We start from the raw sequence: 21,303 nt of genomic DNA on the forward strand, positions 1-21,303 counted from the left end.
AATTATTAAGTGGACTTTGTCCGACTATTAATTAAAAATAAATGAAGAAAATTTTCCCATTCATAGGACTCCATTTCAAAAACAAAAAGACAAGGCACACACTGAAAACATAAATTTCTGAATCAAAAAAGATAAAGAATCTGTGTAGAATGTACAAATATCTCATACAACTCAGTACTAAAACCATCAACTCAGTTGCAAAATGGATAAGCAATTTGAACGATTTACATAAGAAGACATAAAAATAGCCATTTAGTATATGAAATGATACTCTGTATTCTCAGTAATAAGGGAATTGCAAATTAGAAGCATAATGTGATATAACTACAGTTAAAAAACTAAAACTAAAATTTTAAAAGGTGATAATGTCAAATATTGGCTTAAAACCGTCCTTATTTATGCAACAACCAGGTGATCAACAGGTAAATGAGTAAATAATTAGTATATCCGTATAATGGAATACTACTTAGCAATAGAAGGAATGAACTCTTGATATACACATGACTCAATCTCAAAAGTATTCTACTGAAAACGTCCCAACAGAAGAGAATACATATCATACAATTCCATTTATATGAAATTCTAGATAAAGCAAACTAATTTACAGTTGCAAAAAACAGATCAGTGATTGCCTAGGGCAAGAGATGGATGGAAGAAGAAACTACAGAGGAATATGGGAACATCTTTGTGGGTGATGGAAGTACTTTGAATCTTGATTGTGGTTTCTGTTTCACCGATACATATACCTTCAAAAATTAGCAAATAATACACCTTAAATGGATGCAGTTAATTGTAGAAAATTTAAACTTGTTTATAAAAACAACAAAGATTAGTGGAAAAGAACTAGCGCCTTAGAGATTTAAATGAAAACCTTTACAGGTAAGCTTAGAAAAAATATATATACCCATAATTTAATACTATGAACTCTCCAAAAAATATACAAACATAAATTACCTCATGATAAACATCTAAAAGGGAAGTAGAATAGAAATAGGAGCTCAGAGAGGCAGAGGAAGGACACAGAATATTCAACTGTTATATAAGAACTTATTATATGTTTTTTAAATGATAGTGGAAAGGGAGTTGCTATGATATTTGGATATCAGTGAATGCTTTTAGAAGAACAGAAAGATAAAATACAACTAATCTTGAATAAAAATATTTATATGACATCTTTAAAAAGGATAAAGTGGTACATAGTTCTTCGAAATTCACTAGAGAAGGGACACCTGGGTGACTTAGTTAAGTGTCTGCCTTCAGCTCAGGTCATGACCTCAGTGTCCTGGGATCCATCCCTGCCTCCAGCTCACCTTGCGCACCCCCCTTCTTAGGCTCCCTGCTCAGTGGCAGTCTGTTCCCTCCTCTCCCTCTTTCCCTCCCTCTGCTCATGTGCTTTCTCCCTCTGTCTCTCTCTCTCTCTCTCTCAAATAAATAAATAAGAATTTTAAAATATTCATTAGTGGGACATCTGTGTGGCTCAGTCATTTAAGCATCTGCCTTCAGCTCAGGTCATGATCCCAGGGTCCTGAGACTGAGTCCTGCATTGGACTCCTTGCTGAGTGGAGCACCTGCTTCTCCTTCTGCCAGCAACTCCCCTGCTTTTTGCTCTCTCTCTGTCTTGACAAATAAATAAATAAAATCTTAAATTTTCTTTTTTAATCTTCATTAGGGAATACTGAGACAAAATCACTCTCTAACTAGAAGGAAATTTGTTCTATTTATAGACACTTTCTTACAATTGTTGTTTTTAGGTATCTTGTGGTGCCCAAGGAGGCAGTGTTATTATACAAGTATATAAAATTTATATTAAACAAGTTTTGTTAATAACTCATTTTTTGAATAATGTATAAAATTAAAATTCCAAATTATTAATAAATATAAACACCACAAGACAAGAATCTTTTTTTTTTTTTTTTTTTTTTAGATTTTTATTTATTTATTTGACAGACAGAGATCACAAGTAGGCAGAGAGGCAGGCAGAGAGAGAGAGGAGGAAGCAGGCTCCCCGCTGAGCAGAGAGCCCGATGCGGGACTCGATCCCAGGACCCTGAGATCATGACCTGAGCCGAAGGCAGCGGCTTAACCCACTGAGCCACCCAGGCGCCCCAAGACAAGAATCTTTGTCTTGTTCAATGAAATACCCCAAGCACCTAGTACATTTCCAGGCACATATTAGTTGCCTAATAAATATTTGCAAATAAATAAAATAAATGATATAAAATTTGACTCCTAGGAGGATTAAATGATTGTTTGGTATAACCTACTATACAGGAATTTAAATTTTATCTAGAAGGTTGCCTGATGAATAGTTTTCAAAAATAAAAAATCAGAAGATTACTGTTGAATGGCTTCCATCCAGAATAGCTTGAATTGGGATTGCTTTAGTTAGCTACTGCAAGTCTGAGGTTGCAGATTTCCTATGACCTCAATCTACTGGCTTCTCATTTAAGCTTCTAAAATTCTGGCAGAGAATGGTGCCAGAGAGCAGAAGCAACAGAAAAGACCAACAGATATCTAAAAGCTTATGCTCAGATATACCATACCACCACTTGGTCATATTCCATTGGTTGAAGCAAGTCGCATGACTAAATCCAAAATCAAAGGCACATAAAAGTATATACATATAACAGAAATGAAGAAAGTGAATGATCATGAATGATAGCATAACCTACAATGTACCTCATATTCAGGTCAATGTACCTCTAACTTAAGCAACTATTAGTGTGTATTACCAATATTTGCCACACTCTTCTATGCTTTGAGAACTAATCCACCTGCCTTTGGATACATTCACATCTTTTTTTTTTTTTTTTTTAAGATTATTTATTTATTTATTTAACAGACAGAGATCACAAGTAGGCAGAGAGGCAGGCAGAGAGAGGGGGGAAAGCATGCTCCCTGCTTAAGCAGCAGAGAGCCCGATTCGGGGCTCGATCTCAGGACTTTGAGATTGTGACCTTAGCTGAAGGCAGAGGCTTAACCCACTGAGCCACCCAGGTGCCCCACATCTTTTTTAATTATTAACTTACACAGCTAGTGGGAATGCAATGTATGGTCATTCTGGAAAACAGCATGGAGTTTCCTCAAGATGTTAAAAATAGAACTACCCTACAACCCAGCAATTGCCCTACTAGGTATTTACCCTGTAGATATCAGATGTAATGAAAAAAAGGGGCACCTACACCCCATTGTTCATAGCAGCAATGTCCACAATAGCCAAACCGTGGATGGAGCCAAGATGTTCTTCAACAGATGAATGGATAAAGAAGATGAATGGTCCATATATACAATGGAATATTACTCAGCCATCAGGATGAATACCTACCATTTACATCAACATGGATGGAACTGGAGGGTAGTATGCTAAGTGAAGTCAAGAAGAGAAAGACAATTATCATATGATATCACTCAGATGTGGAATATAAGCAATAACACAGAGGACCATAGGGGAAGGGAGGGAAATCTGAAGGGGGAGAAATATGAGAGCGAGACAAACCATGAGAGACTATGGAACCTGGGAAACAAACCGAGGGTTTCAGAGGGGAGGGGGTTGGGGGATGGGGTAACAAGGTGATGAGTACTAAGGAGGGCACATGTGATGAACACTGGATATTATAAGTAACTAATGAATCATTGAGACTACATCAAATCTAATGATGTGCTATGCAGTGGCTAACTGAACATAATAAAAAATTAAAATAAAAATAAATAAATTATTAACTTTGACAGGTACAAACACATCTTTTTGGCCTAGAAGTCTTTCTGTCTTTTCAGACTATTTTAGCATATCTCCTCTCCTATCCAGTATGTGCTGATTTATGACAAGGTGACAATATTAATTCCAAGACACTGAAAGCTGGTAATATATTTCCTTCATACCTATAAGGCTGAATTTTTACTCAAATACATGCAGAAGAAAAAATTTTATATAGGCCATATAGAATTATTCAAAGTCCAATTTAGAATTAATACAATTAAAGTACATACTTCAGACCTCCCAGCTTCATACTCTAACCTTGAGTGTTTGTTTCTTGGTTTCTCTACTGGAGGACTCTTTCTGTACTTCTAAGCCACATTTCAAAAGCTATTTCTTGCTTTACTCACAGCCTATAGTAATTTGCTTCTTATGAAATTATCCATAATATATTCTGTAACTTGCTTATGGTACTTACCATTTCTCATTTTGTAGTCTATGAATTTTACCTATCTACCAAAATATAAATACCTTTGAATCAAGAAATGTGCCTTTAATTTTATACTATGTATTTGTTGTCTTGTTTCTTAACAGAATACCTGCATAGCATAGAGATTGAGGTTATAGGTTCTGACGTTGGACTACCTAGACTGAAATTTCCACTGAAGCACTGCTTAGGGTATAATTTTAGGCATGTTTTCTGACTACAGCATTGAGTACCTCAATGTTCTCCTCATGAAAATATGGGTAATATTACCTAGTCCATAGATTTTTGTAAGAATTAAATTCACTTACATGGGTAAATTTGCTTGAAACAGTGCCTAATATAGAATAAAAGCTCAATGGTTATTGTCTTTTCTTACTTTCCATATATTACATATTCAAATCATATAAATGAGTTAAACTCAAACTTCAAAATATTATTATGAAAATCTTCAAATATAAACAAAAATAGAATTATTTAATGGACTACCATCTCCTCAACAACTTTCAAAGTTTTGTCCTACTGAATTAATATGTCTCATAACTTTTTTGCCTGAAGTGTTATAAAGCAAATCCCAGACATCATAGTATTAATTGAGTCCATTTTTTAAAAGCTAACTCATAAAGTAATGATGAGTAAAAATAAAGTAACCATGTCTGGAAGGAAATTAGGAAATATTACCAAATCTCTTTTTTCTCAATTATGTGGTAAAATTAGAAAAATATGTTTGCCTCAAATATTTTGAAAATTTCACTTCACATTAACATACTTAGTCTATAATTAGATCCAAAAATCAATCAACTTTTGAAAATAATCATAAGAAAGAAAATGGGAGAACCTGGGTGGATCAGTCAGTTAAGTGGCCGATTCTGGATTTCTGCTCAGGTCATAATCCCAGGGGTTCCTGGGATTGAGTCCCATGTCAGGCTCCATTCTCAGCACAGAGTCTGCTTGAGAATTATCTCCCTGTGACCCTCCCCCTGCCTCTCTCTCTCTCTCTCTCAAATAAATAAAACCTTTTTTAAAAAGAAAGAAAATGATGCTTTTAGTTGGAAAACAAATTTTCCTTTGTTTTTAATTTTGAATCTTATACATATAAGTATAAAGTTATTTAGTAATTACTATATGCTCTTTAAATATATGCAGAGAAATATAAGACAAATTCAGACACAAATATAGACACAGGCACAGATATACATACATACATGTATATTCGCATATATGTAGAATAATTTATTAGATTATAACTTCTTCAAAAGCAGGCAAAATTCTTCTTTACATGTTATATGGTACCAAGTATATTATTAAGTTAATCAGAATCTTATGAATTAAATGTTGCAGACATCAGATATTTTTCTGCTCAGTGTACATATTATATTAAGATATCCTGTTTAATGATTTTTTTAGAAATTTATTTATTTGACAGATCACAAGTAGGTGGAGAGGCAGGCAGAGAGAGGGGGAAGCAGGCTCCCCACTGAGCAGAGAGCCCAATGCAGGGCTTGATCCCAGGACTCTGGGATCATGACCTGAGCCTAAGGCAGAGGCTTTAACCCACTGAGCCACCCAGGCACCCCCTGTTTAATGATTTTTATCCATATTTTAACATCAGATTGATTTGGGCAAAGTAGTTATGGATGCTGATCCATTGGTACCTACTGTAATTTTATGTTCTTTCAACCAGAAGTTGTTTATCTGTAATTTATTTTCAAAATCTTTTAAAATTTTATAGACCAAATGAACACTGCATTGTTCACTCAATGGCAGTAAAATGATGTAACACACATTTATTTTGTGATACCTGGAACAGTGCATGAAACTTATGGGGACAGATATATCCAAACAATTTATTAGAATTTGAAGTTATTTTTTAAATTGTTTCCTTAAAATGTAATGAAATTAAACATTAAAATAAAAATATATATGAAGTGTGAAAATGATAGTGAATATACACGGTTTCTCCAATGATAGTGAATATATATATGGTTTATTGCTGGGTATTCAATTCTGACCTAGACACATTATTTTTTTTATTTATAATCAGATAGTAGTTAAAAATACTACTGAATAGTATAGACACACCAAGAACTTAGCAAGCAATTTGAAACATGAAGCTAGGGGTCAGAGTACCTGAAAGAGTATCTAAAAATGATAAAGCAGAAAATAAATCATTAATTTTGTGTTTAATCAACTTACCTTTCCATAAGGCCTTTTCTGAAGATTACACTTCTTTCATTGATTGGCTAATGTATGTTTCTTAAATCAACACAGGAGCAGGGGTTCTATTTATTTTATGCAACAATTCTACCTGCACACCTATGACTCATAGCTCAGTGTAAATACTGTATCTTGAGACATGCTGTATCCAGAGTTGACCCTACTTTTTCTTTCCTGAGAAACTGAGGTGAACAGTAGACATAAAAATCTGACTGAACAGGGAACTTCAATTCTTTCTCGCTACATAGGAAAAAAGCCTATGCAATTGGTCACTTACTAAAACTCGTTGTTCTACTCTGAAGTTAACCACCATCATCAAAATGTTCTGTGGAGACTATGTAAGTAAAATGGCTATTTCTATAAAGCTTTTCCAGTCTCTTGAGATTTGAACCTTATTTATAAAATTTCATGTGTGGTGCTTGAATTTTCATCAGGAAATATTAATGTTTTAATTTATTTTCATTAAATTTTTAATTAATAGATGTTCAACACAACTATTAAACAGTTATATTGTTAAATATAAACCTATGCTAATTTTGAAACCTATGCTAATTTTATTATTCCATAAAGGCAATTTAGACTGCCTTTACTTTCATGAGTAATCTGACTTAATTTTCACTAAAGTTATAAGATTTTTCCCCATATATCTTTCTATCAAAACTAAAAATAGGGGCACCGGGGTGGCTTAGTCAGCTGGGCATCTGCCTTCAGCTCAGATTGTGACCCCAGAGTCCTGGGATTGAACCCCATGTTGGGCTCCCTGCTCAGCCAGAGCCTGCTTCTCCATGTCCCTCTGCCTGCCGCTATGCCTCTTTGTGGGTCTCTCTCTGTCAGATAAATAAAATCTTAAAAAAAAAAAAAAAGAGAGAGACTAAAAATAAATATGATTGTTAATTTTTATTTTAAATCTATGATCTTTCAGAAAAGAGTTTATTTTTGAATGATTATCTGTTGAATTTAAACAATGTATAACTCAGTTTAGTATTTTGTTTTCTTATTTGAATCATTTCAATGCAATCACTCTTAGTCCTCTAAGATTTGAAGAGCTAACATAGACACTGAGCTATCTAAATATACATTTTAAAAAATATATCCATTACATATGGTCTTGGAAATTATACATATTGTGCTCTGTGTTGATGACAATTTTTTGAATCTATATAATAAAAAATGCTTTCAGGAAGCTTTTTATTTTTACTGCAATTTTTTAAGTAAAAAGGTCACAACATAATTATTTGGTTAAACTTTGGCACACAAATAATATCTATTTTTTAAAAGTATTAATTTCCAAGAAAATTTTATTTATTTTGTTTTTCAAATCAAATATCGAATAAGGATCAAAAAAGGGGCCAATTTCAAAATTAGCAAGACAGGAAACAACATGTGTTGGAGAGAATGTGGAGAAAGGGGAACCCTCTTACACTGTTGGTGGGAATGGAAATTGGTGTAGCCACTTTGGAAAACAGTGTGGAGATTCCTCAAGAAATTAAAAATAGAGCTTCCCTATGACCCTGCCATTGCACTACTGGGTATTTACCCCAAAGATACAGATGTAGTGAAAAGAAGGGCCATCTGTACCCCAATGTTTATAGCAGCAATGGCCACAGTCGCCAAACTGTGGAAAGAACCAAGATGCCCTTCAGCGGACAAATGGATAAGGAAGAAGTGGTCCATATACACGATGGAGTATTATGCCTCCATCAGAAAGGACGAATACCCAACTTTTGTAGCAACATGGACAGGACTGGAAGAGATTATGCTGAGTGAAATAAGTCAAGCAGAAAGAGTCAATTATCCTATGGTTTCACTGATTTGCGGAGCATAACAAATAACATGGAGGACAAGGGGAGATGGAGAGGAGAAGGGAGTTGAGGGAAATTGGAAGGGGAGGTGAACCATGAGAGACTATGGACTCTGAAAAACAACCTGAGGGTTTTGAAGGGACGAGGGATGGGAAGTTGGAGGATCCAGGTGGTAGGTATTAAGGATGGCACGTATTGCATGGAGCACTGGGTGTGGTGCAAAAGCAATGAATACTGTTATGCTGAAAAGAAAAAAAAAGGGAGGGCCAATTTCCATCATTGTTGCCTTAAGAAGCTTAATTTTGTCTTGAGATTCTAGGATTCATAAGCAGTTGAAATTCATCGTTACTATTCTGTTAATCATGCAGCAGTTACATTTCACTACAGAGAAATGAATCATGAAGTAACTCAGACCAGCATGGTAAAATGATTTAATTCATAAAAAGCTACTGTTTTCTCCCTTTTTGTTCATTCAAGTATAATCATTTGGAAATATTATTCAAGTGTAATCATTTGGAAATACACTATATACTGTGTATGCCAATTTATCAAAGGAACATTTAGAAAATATTCAAGTTATATTTCAGGGAATATTAAAAGTTATGATGATGATAAGATATTAAAAAGATGAAATGATTGGCTATCATTTTGGAGCTGATAAAGAATATCAGAGACTAAAGAGGTGGATTTGAGCATGCTTAAATATGCATTTTAAGTATTTTTTTTATATTTAAGAGATAAATGTTAGGTTTTATGTATTATCTCAGCACATTTTGATGATAAAATAGTTTTACATCATCAAAGTCATATTTTAAGGTAATTATTTATTATTTTGAAATATATGGTTTAAGTGATTAGAATTTGGTATTAAAGGGGCACCTGGGTGGCTCAGTGAGTTAAAGCCTCTGCCTTCGGCTAGGGTCATGATCCCAGGGTCCTGGGATCAAGCCCTGCATTGGGCTCTCTGCTCAGCGGGGAGCCTGCTTCCCATCTCTCTCTCTCTGCCCACCTTTCTGCCTACTTATGATATCTATCTGTCAAATAAATAAATAAAATCTTAAAAAAAAAAGAATTTGGTATTAAAGAGACTGACAGTCAAGGTTAAATTAATCTGTTTAATCTCCATTTTGAGTCTGGTGTTCTCAAGCAAAAGATAAGCTCTTCCATAGGTAATAGAACAGAAATTTCCATATTATGGTGTGGATGATTATTGACTGGATTGCTGCTTAAAAATACACTTGTAGGTCCTCCACTGAGCAGTTTCTATTAAATATATGACATCTGAACTTAAATGCTTGATAAAAATAGGTGAGCATTTTTGCGAGCCATTGAGGTAATTCATTAGTAGCAATTAAAAATATAGAAAAAATTTTTAAAGATTTTATTTATTTATTTGACAGAGAGAAAGATCACAAGTAGGCAGAGAGGCAGAGAGATGGGGGAAGCAGGCTCCCTGCTGAGCAGATAGCTCGATGCGGGGCTCAATCCCAGGATACTGGGATCATGACGTGAGCCAAAGGCAGAGGCTTAACCCACTGAGCCACCCAGGTGCCCCCAAAATATAGAAAATTTAAGTATAAGTCAAGCAAGAGGCAAGAGTCATAGAAAAGTAGCTGCATTTCTGCAAGAAATAATCATATGTAATCCTTTAAAATTATTTTCTATAATTATGGAGGTAGATAACAATTATTGAAGTAGTTTCAGTGGGTTAGTTAGATTAAGAAGGTAAATTTACCTTCAATGCAATAAGTGTATTTTACTTATGTGCTTGACCATAAGACTGTCTATTGAAAGCAAGATTTAATTAAATCATTATGACAAAACAAATACGTTTTATTAATTCATCAGATATAAATCATCTTTCAGGAAGATGTTATTATAATATCCCTCCTACATTGAGGGAAATTGCACTGTAGAATATTAGATAAATATAAATATGTATTTTATATAATAATCTACAAATTATTAAATTTGTGAATATTATTAATTATATTTATAATTATTTGTGCTTATATAACTCTTAAATATTAATAGTAAATAGATTTACTTAATTATTAAATATATAAATTATATTATATATACATTTGCCAAAGCCAGGATCCAAACCCAGTTATAACTGTGTCCTTATAATTTGAACATTTATCCACTATAATATACCGCCTCATTCAAATATATTGGCCTGAATCTTCTAATGAAAATTGTTGGCTGTCTTTGTCCTGTTTTGTCATTAACTGATCCCATTTTTATATAGTAGCATTTTATTTACTACAGATTGATTTATTTGGTTATACTCTTCCTTTTTGATTCAAGGTAAACTTTAATCCTCTTCTTTTTCCAAACCTTTTGATAATTTTCCTATTTCTACTATATTTATTGATTGATAGAAAAATATTAATTGTTGGAGGTTTACAAGCAATATAACATACTGATATCATAGTCCATATCTGAATTAACAGTATGTATTATACCTACAGTAGAGAAACAATTATTAAAATTATTTGAATATCTACTATACATCAGGAGTTTTGCACACTTTGTCTAATTTAACCGTCACACCAAATCTCTTCACAAAAGTATCATTTAACATGCTAAAGTTTTAACATTCCTTTTGGAAACACCAAATATTCTATTCAATGGTTCTATAATATATTATTTTTAGTCTTCACACCTTCAAGGAAAGTATTTCTGTTTTCCACATGAATATACTGAGGATTAGAGAAGGTCAATACTTTCTTCCAAGTGAAAAACCAGGAAGTGGTCATGCAGGAGGATTCTGTCTAACTCCAAAACCATTTCTAATACACAAAAAAAGTAAAAATACCTAAGTGCAATTATCCTACATAATTACTGACTTCATGTTACAAAGCAAAAAGTGGGTCCTTTGGGAACTCAATTAAGAGGCAGAAAATTAGCAGCAGTAACTTTACAAAGATGCTTTTACTCATAAATGCACCCCTAGAACGACTCCCCAAAGAGCGCCAAAGCCAAACAGCAGCAATTTAGGTAATATCTACTGTGTACAACATGATTGTCTGCATTTTAGCCCAACTAATATGGAGTAAATGCATTGGTACTTAGCAGTGAATTATATGTAATGAAGGAAGAGTCCTCAGTAAATCAGAAACAAATTCAGGGCATTCTATCCAAGGGTGATTGCAAGCTGAGAAGACCTCCCATGGGAGCAGAAGCTGTTGATTATGCAAGATTATTTTTAAAGCAGGCTTTTCCTATTGAAGGATATTCCTGAGAGAAGTATTTCCATCCAAGAAATCTGACTTTGATTATTTATCTGTAGTATGACTTACTGAACAAATATTAATAAAAGGTTATTCATACTTTAGATTGCTTTCTACTATCACAAGACTACATTGTCTGAACTTTACACACTTTGATTCAACAAAAGTTATGAATCATGCTGGTTATGCTTCAACTTTTACAGAAGCCTCTGTTGACTTGGACTGGAAAAATTAAATGTAGTATTTTTTTCCTTAAAGAGATATATGAGCATGCTGTTAATTTTTTAAGCCCTCTTCTAATAGCTATAATGGCTTTTAAAGGTAAAGGCTGAGCAAATAGAACTGTAGAATAGAAATGAAACACAAGGTCAGAACCAGCTTTACTCCACAGGATCCATACGACAGAAAAATTTACTTCATCTTTCTGCATCTCAGTTTTCCTATCTGTGAAATGGATGTAATAATGCACCTATGTTATAAGAACCTCTTAAGAATTAAGTGGCAAATAAAGCACTAAGAAGACTTGACACATAAACACTACTCCAAAAATGTATGCTAGATTAGTGTTTATTTAGTAGCAGTTCCCATGTTTTAACACTACTCTAACTCAAAAGCCCTGGCCTTCAGCAACCCAATGCACTATTTCTAGAGATGAAGTTAAGTTTGTTGCCAAGTTTGTTTTCATATACACACACACATATATGTGTTCAATCATTCACATATGTATATACACACAAACACACATACATACACACATATAAGTATGTAACTATTCGTAAAATTTATTAATGTTTGAATAACATCAGAAGTTTCAGGAACAGAAATAGAGTCTCTTGAACTCAGCATAATCTTTATTTGTAAATAGCTTCCCCCATGCTAAAATTTTCATAATCCCACTTCCTCCCTCACCAGTCACTACCACAATTTCCTTTTTATGGCAAAGTTCCTCAGAAGTGCATTACATTCATTATATTCCATTCCTCTCTTCCAATTCTCTGAATCTACTTTAACTCGGTTTTCACCCAAATCCTCCTCACCTAAAATGTCCTATGAACATCAGCAGTGACCTCCATGTGCCTGAATCCCTTGCCCTGGTCTCATTCTTCATCTTATATGTGAGTGTTTCCTGACACAGTCTCCTTTGCCAAGAATGTTCCAGGTTTCAATTCTTGAAACTTTCCTGTTTCCTATTCTTAGCCACTCCTTTTGTCATTTTATCCAGTATAATGGTTTAACTGCAATGTATACACACACAGTGTTCCTTGAAATTGTATCTCAACCCAGCATCCGTGCTTCAATCTCAGAGTCATATAACCAGGTGTCTACTCAGTGAGTGGAAACTGTATTATCTTAACAGCTCAGGCCAAAATAAATAAATACATTAAAATTTTGTTTAAAAATGAAGTTATCTCTGACTCCTCTCTCTCATACCTTAAAAACAGTTCATTTATTAAAATCTTTTGGCTCTACATTCACAGTATATTCATTATCTGACCACCTCTCACCAGTTCCACTACAACTACCTGGTCCAAGCTACTATTATCTCACTTACCAACTTTATGAAAGAGCTTCCTAACTGGTCTCCCTACTTCTACCTTTGCACTCAATTCTAGGTACTAAGAATACAACAGTGAATATGATTGTTAAAACCTCTGCATTATTGAAATCTGTATTGCACTGCTGTATAGTAACTATCATTATTTCAGAATTAAACAGTCATGAACTAGGAAGTAAAAACATTAAAGAAGAGATTGTAAGAAAGATTTTGGTCCAGGTTTACAAATTCTTAGAGCATTCACCATAATAGCAAGAACAATAATAATACTTAAATTTGTAAAATCATTTCCATTTTCCAAAGTGCTTATAGTATACAGAACATAGGGCCTGTGGAAGATATACCACCTTTTCCTCTCTAGATCTGTTGACTTCACTTAAATTCTAGAGTGTCCAGATGATTTAAAGTTATTCAGAAAGTTATTTTGACATTATTTTTCTACTATTAACACTAATACCATACATTCACTTAAATAAACATTAGGTTAAACCCAAACCCTCTTCAATTTATTAGAAGCTGTAAAAGCCACAACAGAAAAAAATGACTGACTATATTTTTATTTTTTCTAATTCATCAACCTATTTAACAAACAGCACAGGAAAACAGTCATCAGATTATCACAAATCATTTTTTAAAACTATTCTTTTGCTAAATCACAAGATTAAAGTCTTAAGAAATTATGTTTGAGCAATAAGACTCATAGTTATTTTAATGAGTCAGCTATTTCCGGGACTAGGTGAAATGGAGAAAGCAAATAGAAAGACACTATTTAGAAGGCATTACTTACTGATTTTTCCTTTTGTATTAGCACCTCCCAGACCAACACCCCAGACCTCTATCTACCATAGATTTCTTCTATCAGCAGAAACTCCCTGTAATCAGGAAAAGCCTAGCTTGGGTCATCAAAAAAGAATGGACTGCAGGATTTTTTAGAAAGTATTTCAGAGTTCATGCTATCAATCTCCCTAACTCAGTCTCTTTTAAATCATTTCCAAAGATTCTTAAAATTCTGCTTATAGAAGTGCCTGTGTGGCTCAGTTGGTTAAACATTTGCCTTCGGCTTGGGTCATGATCTTGGGGTCCTAGGATCCAGTCCTGCATTGGGTTTCCTGCTCACTGGGGAGCCTGCTTCCCCCTCTCCCTCTGCTGCTCCATCTGCTTATGCCTTCTCTCTCTGTCAAATAAATAATTAAAATCTTGGGGAAAAAAACTCTGCTTATAATTTGTGGACATGCTTTTCTCTTTCAGGCACTTAAAAAAATTGCCTCTTAAGACCCATTTTCTTCACCAACATCCCATCTTATCACAATACATAATTATGAATGTATTCCTTCTAAATTACCCTTCTATTTAGGTCCTTAAGACATTCTGGTAATTATGCTAGAAGGAACCAGAAAAAAAAATGTTAAGAGTATGATAAGTATTAAGTGTAAAACATAAAAATAATTACAGGTTATTTGTACATAAGATGTGTTTCATGTACTATTATGGAATAATGGGAATCAATCTCACTCAGAGACTGCTTGGGATGGACTTTTCCTCTTTATTTTGAGGCAATTTATAATAAAGTGACAGGATGTCTTTTTTTAATTTAATTTTATTTTTTTCAGTGTTCCAAAATTCATTGTTTATGCACCACACCCAGTGCTCCATGAAATACATGCCCTCCTTAATACACACGACCAGACTCACCCAACCCCGTAACCCCCACCCCTCCAAAACCCCCAGTTTGTTTCTCAGAGTCCACAGTCTCTCATGATTTGTCTCCCCCCTCTGATTTCTCCCCAACTCACTTCTCCTCCCCATCTCCCAACGTCCTCCATGTCATTCCTTATGCTCCACAAGTAAGTGAAACCGTATGATACGTAACTCTCTCTGCTTGACTTATTTCACTCAGCATAATCTCCAGTCCCGTCCTTGTTGATACAAATGTTGGGTATTCATCCTTTCTGATGGAGGCATAATACTCCATTGTATATATGGACCATCTCTTCTTAATCCATTCATCCGTTGAAGGGCATCTTGATTCTTTCCACAGTTTGGTGACTGTGGCCATTGCTGCTATGAACCTTGGGGTACATCTGGTCCTTCTTTTCACTATATTTGTATCTTTGGGGTAAATACCCAATAGTGCAATTGCAGAGTCATAGGTTAGCTCTATTTTTAAATTCTTAAGGAATCTCCATGCTATTTACCAAAGTGGCTGCACTAACTTGCATTCCCACCAACAGTGTAAGAGTGTTCCCCTTTCTCTACATCCTCTCCAACACCTGTTGTTTACTGTCTTGCTGATTTTGGCCATTCTAACTGGTGTAAGGTGGTATCTCAATGTGGTTCTAATTTGAATCTCCGTGATGGCTAATGATCATGATGAACATTTTTTCATGTGTCTGTTAACCATTTGTATGTCTTCATTGGAGAAGTGTCTGTTCATATCTTCTGCCCATTTTTTGACATGATTATGTGTTTTGTGTGTGTTGAGTTTGAGGAGTTCTTTTTATAGATCTTGGATATCAGCCCTTTGTCTGTAGTGTTATTTGTGAATATCTTCTCCCATTCCATGGGTTGCCTCTTTGTTTTTTTGACTGCTTCCTTTGCTATACAGAAACTTTTTATTTTGATGAAGTCCCAAAAGTTCATTTTTGCTTTTGTTTCCCTTGCCTTTGGAGACATGTCTTGAAAGAAGGTGCTATGGCCAATGTCGAAGAGGTTATGTTCTCCTATGTTCTCCTCTAGAAGTTTGATAGATTCCTGCCTCACATTGAGGTCTTTTATCCATTTCGAGTTTATCTTTCTGTATGGTGTAAGAGAATGGTCGAGTTTCATTCTTTTACACATAGCTGTCCAATTTTCCCAGCACCATTTATTGAAGAGACTCTTTTTGTCCACTGGATATTTTTTCCTGCTTTGTCAAAGATTATTTTATCATATATTTGTGGGCCCATATCTGGACTTTCTACTCTGTTCCATTGGTCTATGTGTCTGTTTTTTGTGCCAGTACCATGCTGTCTTGGTGATCACAGCTTTGTAGTAAAGCTTGAAATCAGGCAATGTGATGTCGTCAGCTTCGTTTTTCTTTTTCAACATTTCCTTTGGAATTCAGGGTCTCTTCTGGTTCCATAGAAATTTTAGGATTGTTTGTTCCAGCTCTTTGAAAAATGCTGGTGGAATTTTGATTGGGGTGGCACTGAAAGTATAGATGGCTCTAGGTAGTATAGACACTTTAACAATGTTTATTCTTTTGATCCATGAGCATGGAATGTTCCTCCATCTTTTTGTGTCTTCAATTTCTTTCATGAGTGTTCTGTAGTTCCTCAAGTACAGATCCTTTACTTCTTTGGTTAAGTTTATTCCCAGGTATCTTATGCTTCTTGGTGCTATAGTAAATGGAGTCGATTCTCTAATTTTCCTTTCTGTATTTTCACTGCTAGTGTATTAGAAAGCAACTGATTTCTGTGCATTGCTTTTGTATCCTGTCACATTACTGAATTGCTGTATGAGTTCTAGTAGTTTGGGGGTGGAGTCTTTTGGGTTTTCCATATAAAGAATCATGTCATCTGTGAGGAGAGAGAGTTTGACATCTTCTTTGCCAATTTGAATACCTTTTATTTCTTTTTGTTGTCTGATTGCCATTGCTAGGACTTATAGTACTATGTTGAACAAAAGTGGTGAGAGTAGGCATCCTTGTCATGTTCCTGATCTCAGTGGAAAGACTGTCAGTTTTTCCCCATTAAGAATGATATTCACTGTGGGGTTCTCATAGATAGATTTTATGAGTTTGAGGAATGCTCCCTCTACTCCTATACTTTGAAGAGTTTTAATCAGGAATGGATGCTGTATCTTGTCAAATGTTTTCTCTGCATTAATTGAGAGGACCATGTGGTTCTTCTCTCTTCTTTTATTTATTTGTTCTATCACATTGATTGATTTGTGAAAATTCAATCACCCTTGCATCCCAGGGATAAATCCCACCTAGTAATGGGTGGATAATCTTTTTAATGTACTGTTGGATCCTATTAGCTAGGATCTTGGTGAGAATCTTGGCATCCATATTCATCAAGGATATTGGTTTGAAATCCTCCCTTTTTTGGGGGGAGGGTCTTTGCCTGGATTGGGGATCAGGGTAATGCTGGCTTCATGAAAAGAATATGGAAGTTTTCCTTCTGTTTCTATTTTTTGAAACAGCTTCAGGAAAATATGTATTACTTTTTTCTTTGAATGTTTGGTAAAATTCTACACGACTCCATCAGGTTCTGGGCTCTTGTTTTCTTGAGAGGTTTTTGATCACTGCTTCAATCTTGTTACTAGATATTGGTCTACTCAGATTGTCAATTTCTTCCTATTTCAGTCTTGGAAGTTTATAGGTTTCTAGGAATGCATCCATTTTGTCTAGGTTGCTTAACTTATTGGCATATAACTATTGATAATTTCTGAATACTGTTTCTATTTCCTTGGTGTTAGTCATGATCTCTCTCTCTTTTCATTCATAATTTTATTAATTTGGGTTCTCTCTCTTTTCTTTTGGATTAGTTTGGCCAGTGGTTCATCGATCTTATTGATTCTTTCAAAATACCAGCTTCTAGTTTTATTGATGTGTTTTACTGTATCTCTAGTTTATATCTCATTGATCTCTGCTCTAATCTTGATTATTTCCCTTCTTGTGTGGGGGGTTGGCTTAATTTGTTATTGACTCTCCAGTTCTTTAAGGTGTAAGAGAACTAGTGTTCTGGATTTTTCAATTTTTTTGAGTGAGGCTTGGATGGCTATGTATTTTGCCCTTAGGACCACCTTTGCCATATCCCATAGGTTTTGGACAAAAGTATCTTCATTCTCATTGGTTTTTATGAATTGTTTAAGTTCTACCTTGATTTCCTGATTGATCCAGAAATTCTTAATCAGGGTGGTCTTTAGATTCCAAGTGTTTGAATTCCTTCCAAATTTTTCCTGCAACAGGATGTCTTAATGTATTTTATCATCCTATTTCTTTTTTAAAAAAAGATTTTATTTATTTATTTGACACAGAAAGAGATCACAAGTAGGCAGAGAGGCAGGCGGCAGTGGGGGAGGAGAGGAGGCTTCTTGCACAGACAGGCCAATGCAGGGCTCAATCCCAGGACCGTGAGATCATGACCTGAGCTGAAGGCAGAGGCTTAACCCACAGCGCCACCCACGCGCCCTTATCATCCTATTAATTGATTGCAACATTTGTGTTATATTATTTTTAAATAAGCCAGAAGTGGAAGCATTGTAGAAATATTGTTTCAAGTTAAAATAAAAGACACTCTAACCCAATTAGACACATTGTTCTAAGAAATGTGTATTAGTAATGGTTTAAAAAATATATAAACCATTATATTTTCTAGTTGGATGATTCTTGTGTTGATGTCATCACTACAATAGTAATCTTCTTGAATTATTATTCAATTCTTCAGAGATGTTGAATATATATATACATTCTTCTAGGCTGTCATTTAGCTGTGAGTTTTAAAATGTCAGTATTTTAAAGAATAAATAAGAAAACAGACAAATGTGCTGTAAGATCGAGAATTGGTACCTGGAGGTACACACACCCTCTGTGTACTTCACATCACCTGTTTTACTGACTGCTGTATGTTTAATCCCTGTAGTAGTATAATAAAAAGTAAATATTCATAGTGAATACAGTATCCCTTCAAAGCAAAAAAAGGTCATATTTATATATGCTCAAGATAGGCAAATTATTGGCTTTGAACTGAGGATTTTTTTGTGTGCAACCAAGTTCACAACTGAATCTATCACAACATAATGTCCACCAGAAACTCTTCAAGATCTCACACCCCTCCAGTTATTATTTTGATTCATCCCAGATATTGTGAATAGTAGGTTGGTGGTAATTTTATAATTTAGGGGATGAAACATAATATTTGAGAGGGAGACTGCTTCATCTGCTTCTTGGCTGTTGTTGGCAGACAAGTTATGTATAACCATGTGATTATGAGAAGAGGTATTTTTTTAATATTTACTTCCCTTTGCTAAATAAGTTAAATAACATTTTCTAAAATCATTCCCATCTCTGAAGCAATAAAAATTAGTCCAAATCAGTATTATACATGAGAAAAAGACCATTTCACTAAATGGTAATGTAGGAACTAATTGTTACAGTAGGTATAATGTAGGATAATGTGTTAAATGTTCTACTGTACTTTTTCCTGTCCCAGCTCTGGAATTAACCACTTCTCCAAGGAGCCCTGACTCTCTTAGTTGAATAATAATGTTTAAAAACTGAGATATGAATGCTGGGTGTGCTCATTTCTACAGTGGAATCATTGTTTATAAGCTCTTTGAGATGACAGAGAAATGAAGTGTATAAAAATACCCATATTTCTGCACACATCTATATTTATTTCTGTACATATGTATATGTTTAGGTCTACCTACCTACCCACCTATCTATTCATCTATCTACTATTTACTTTCTTTTTTTCTGTCTCTCTCTCTCTGGCTATTATCTATCTCCATATTGATAACTTCAATCTAACCCTGCACCAAAATTTTATCCTCTTCTATTATTTATAACTTCTCACACAGTAAAAATCCTGACTATCATTACCTAAAACATGCTTATTTGTTCAACACTATCATACACACAGTTTAAAATGTGCTAAGCCACAGCCCTATGAGAAACAATTTTGCCGAAAACAGGACATTGTTTGGGTTCTTTTCATCTTTAGCTCTACAATATCCAGTTAAAAGCTATTTACCAAAGTTAGGACATGTCCCTTCTCCTAAGCCACTTTACTATGATTATAAGATTCATTTGTAATGTAGTTGTTTGCTACAATCTTTATTCTTTGTTGGATTCCCTGTACATTATAGTTGATCTTGTTAAATTTACATTTATGTGTAACAGAAGATGTTCTTTGTGGTATACAGTTGTATGAGTATTGAGCCATGTATCCAGTACTACCTTTCCTTATAGAAGACCTTAATCATCCAAAAATCCTTCCTCAGTTCCCATTTATAGTCACCTACATCCCCAAACCCTCAAATTTGGGCAAATAGTCCTCTATTTTCCATTCCTCTAGTTCTACATTTTCTAAATAGTCATATAAAAAGAATCAAAGACTATGGAATCTTACAAGTATGGCTTCTCATTTTATTGCTGAATAGCAGTCTGTTGTATGAATGTACCACAATTTGTTTATTCGTTCAGTTTGAAGGACATCTGGGTTGTTTCCAATCTTTACCAATTTCAAAGTAGGCTTCTATGAAAACTTGGGTTTTTTGTGTGAAGATAAGTTTCTATTTCTTTTAGATAATTATCTAGGAGTGGGATTGCCAGGTTATATAGTAATAATGTGTTTAACTTTGTAAGAATCTGCCAAACTATTTCTCCAAAATGGCTGTACAATTTTTCATTTCAGTGACAACGTATTGTAGTAGGATCTCATTGCAGCTTTACTTTGTATTTCTTTATGTATAATGATATTAGTAGTTTTTCATATGCTTATTTACCAAAACTTCACTGAGAATATGTCTGCTTATAATGTTTACCTATTTTTTAATTCAGTTTTTCTTTTTATTTCTTATTGTCCTTTATATATTTTGAATAAAAGGTCTTCATGAGAAATGTGATTTACGAATATTTTCTCTAATTCTGTGACTTGTCTTCTCATTCTTTTAACAGTGCTTTTCACAGATTAGAAGTTTTCAATTTTGACAAAGCCCAATTTATTTCTACTTTACAAATTATACTTTTACTGTTATATCTAAAAATTCTTTTACTAACCCAAAGTCATGCAGAATTTCTCCTATATTTTCTTCCAGATATTTTATACAATTACATTTCTATTTAGGGCTATGATCAATTTTGGGTTAATTTTTGTGTAAGGTGTGAGCTATAGTTCAAGCATAATTTTTTTTTTCATGTGAACATCCAGCTTTTATAATGCCATTTCTTGGAAAAACTATTGTTTCTCCATGGAATTGCTCCACAACTTTGTCAAAAGCTATTTGTCTATATATATGCAGCTCTATTGCCAGACTCCCTTTTCTACTCCATTGACTGATTTTTCTAGAGCACTGATCAGTAGCACATTATTATATTGTGGCTTCACAACAATTCTTAAAATAAGTTAGCATTATTCTTCTATTTTTTTTTTCAAATCTGTTTCAGTTGTTCTAGGTTCTTTGCATTTCCATGGGTATTTTAGAATTGAAGTGTTCAAATCTACATAAAATGCTGCTGGGATTGTGATTGGGATTCTGTTAAATCCACAGATCAACTTGGGGAGAATTGACATCTTAACAATATTTTTTCAGCCATGAAAATGGTA

General features: G+C 34.3%; 1 protein-coding gene across 1 annotated transcript in view; it reads left to right on the forward strand.

Moving 5' to 3' along the window:
* Nucleotides 1-6,552: 6,552 nt before the first annotated feature.
* Nucleotides 6,553-21,303, forward strand: part of ANXA10 (annexin A10) — a 116,167-nt gene continuing 101,416 nt past the window's right edge. The window contains exon 1 of the mRNA XM_004779556.3: nt 6,553-6,733. Coding sequence (XP_004779613.2) covers nt 6,716-6,733 — 18 coding nt within the window. The 5' untranslated portion in view covers nt 6,553-6,715. The remainder of the gene's footprint in view (nt 6,734-21,303) is intronic.

Source organism: Mustela putorius, unplaced genomic scaffold (genome assembly GCF_011764305.1).
Source record: "Mustela putorius furo isolate JIRA1106 unplaced genomic scaffold, ASM1176430v1.1 tig00000242_pilon_pilon_pilon, whole genome shotgun sequence".
NCBI lineage: Eukaryota > Metazoa > Chordata > Mammalia > Carnivora > Mustelidae > Mustela > Mustela putorius.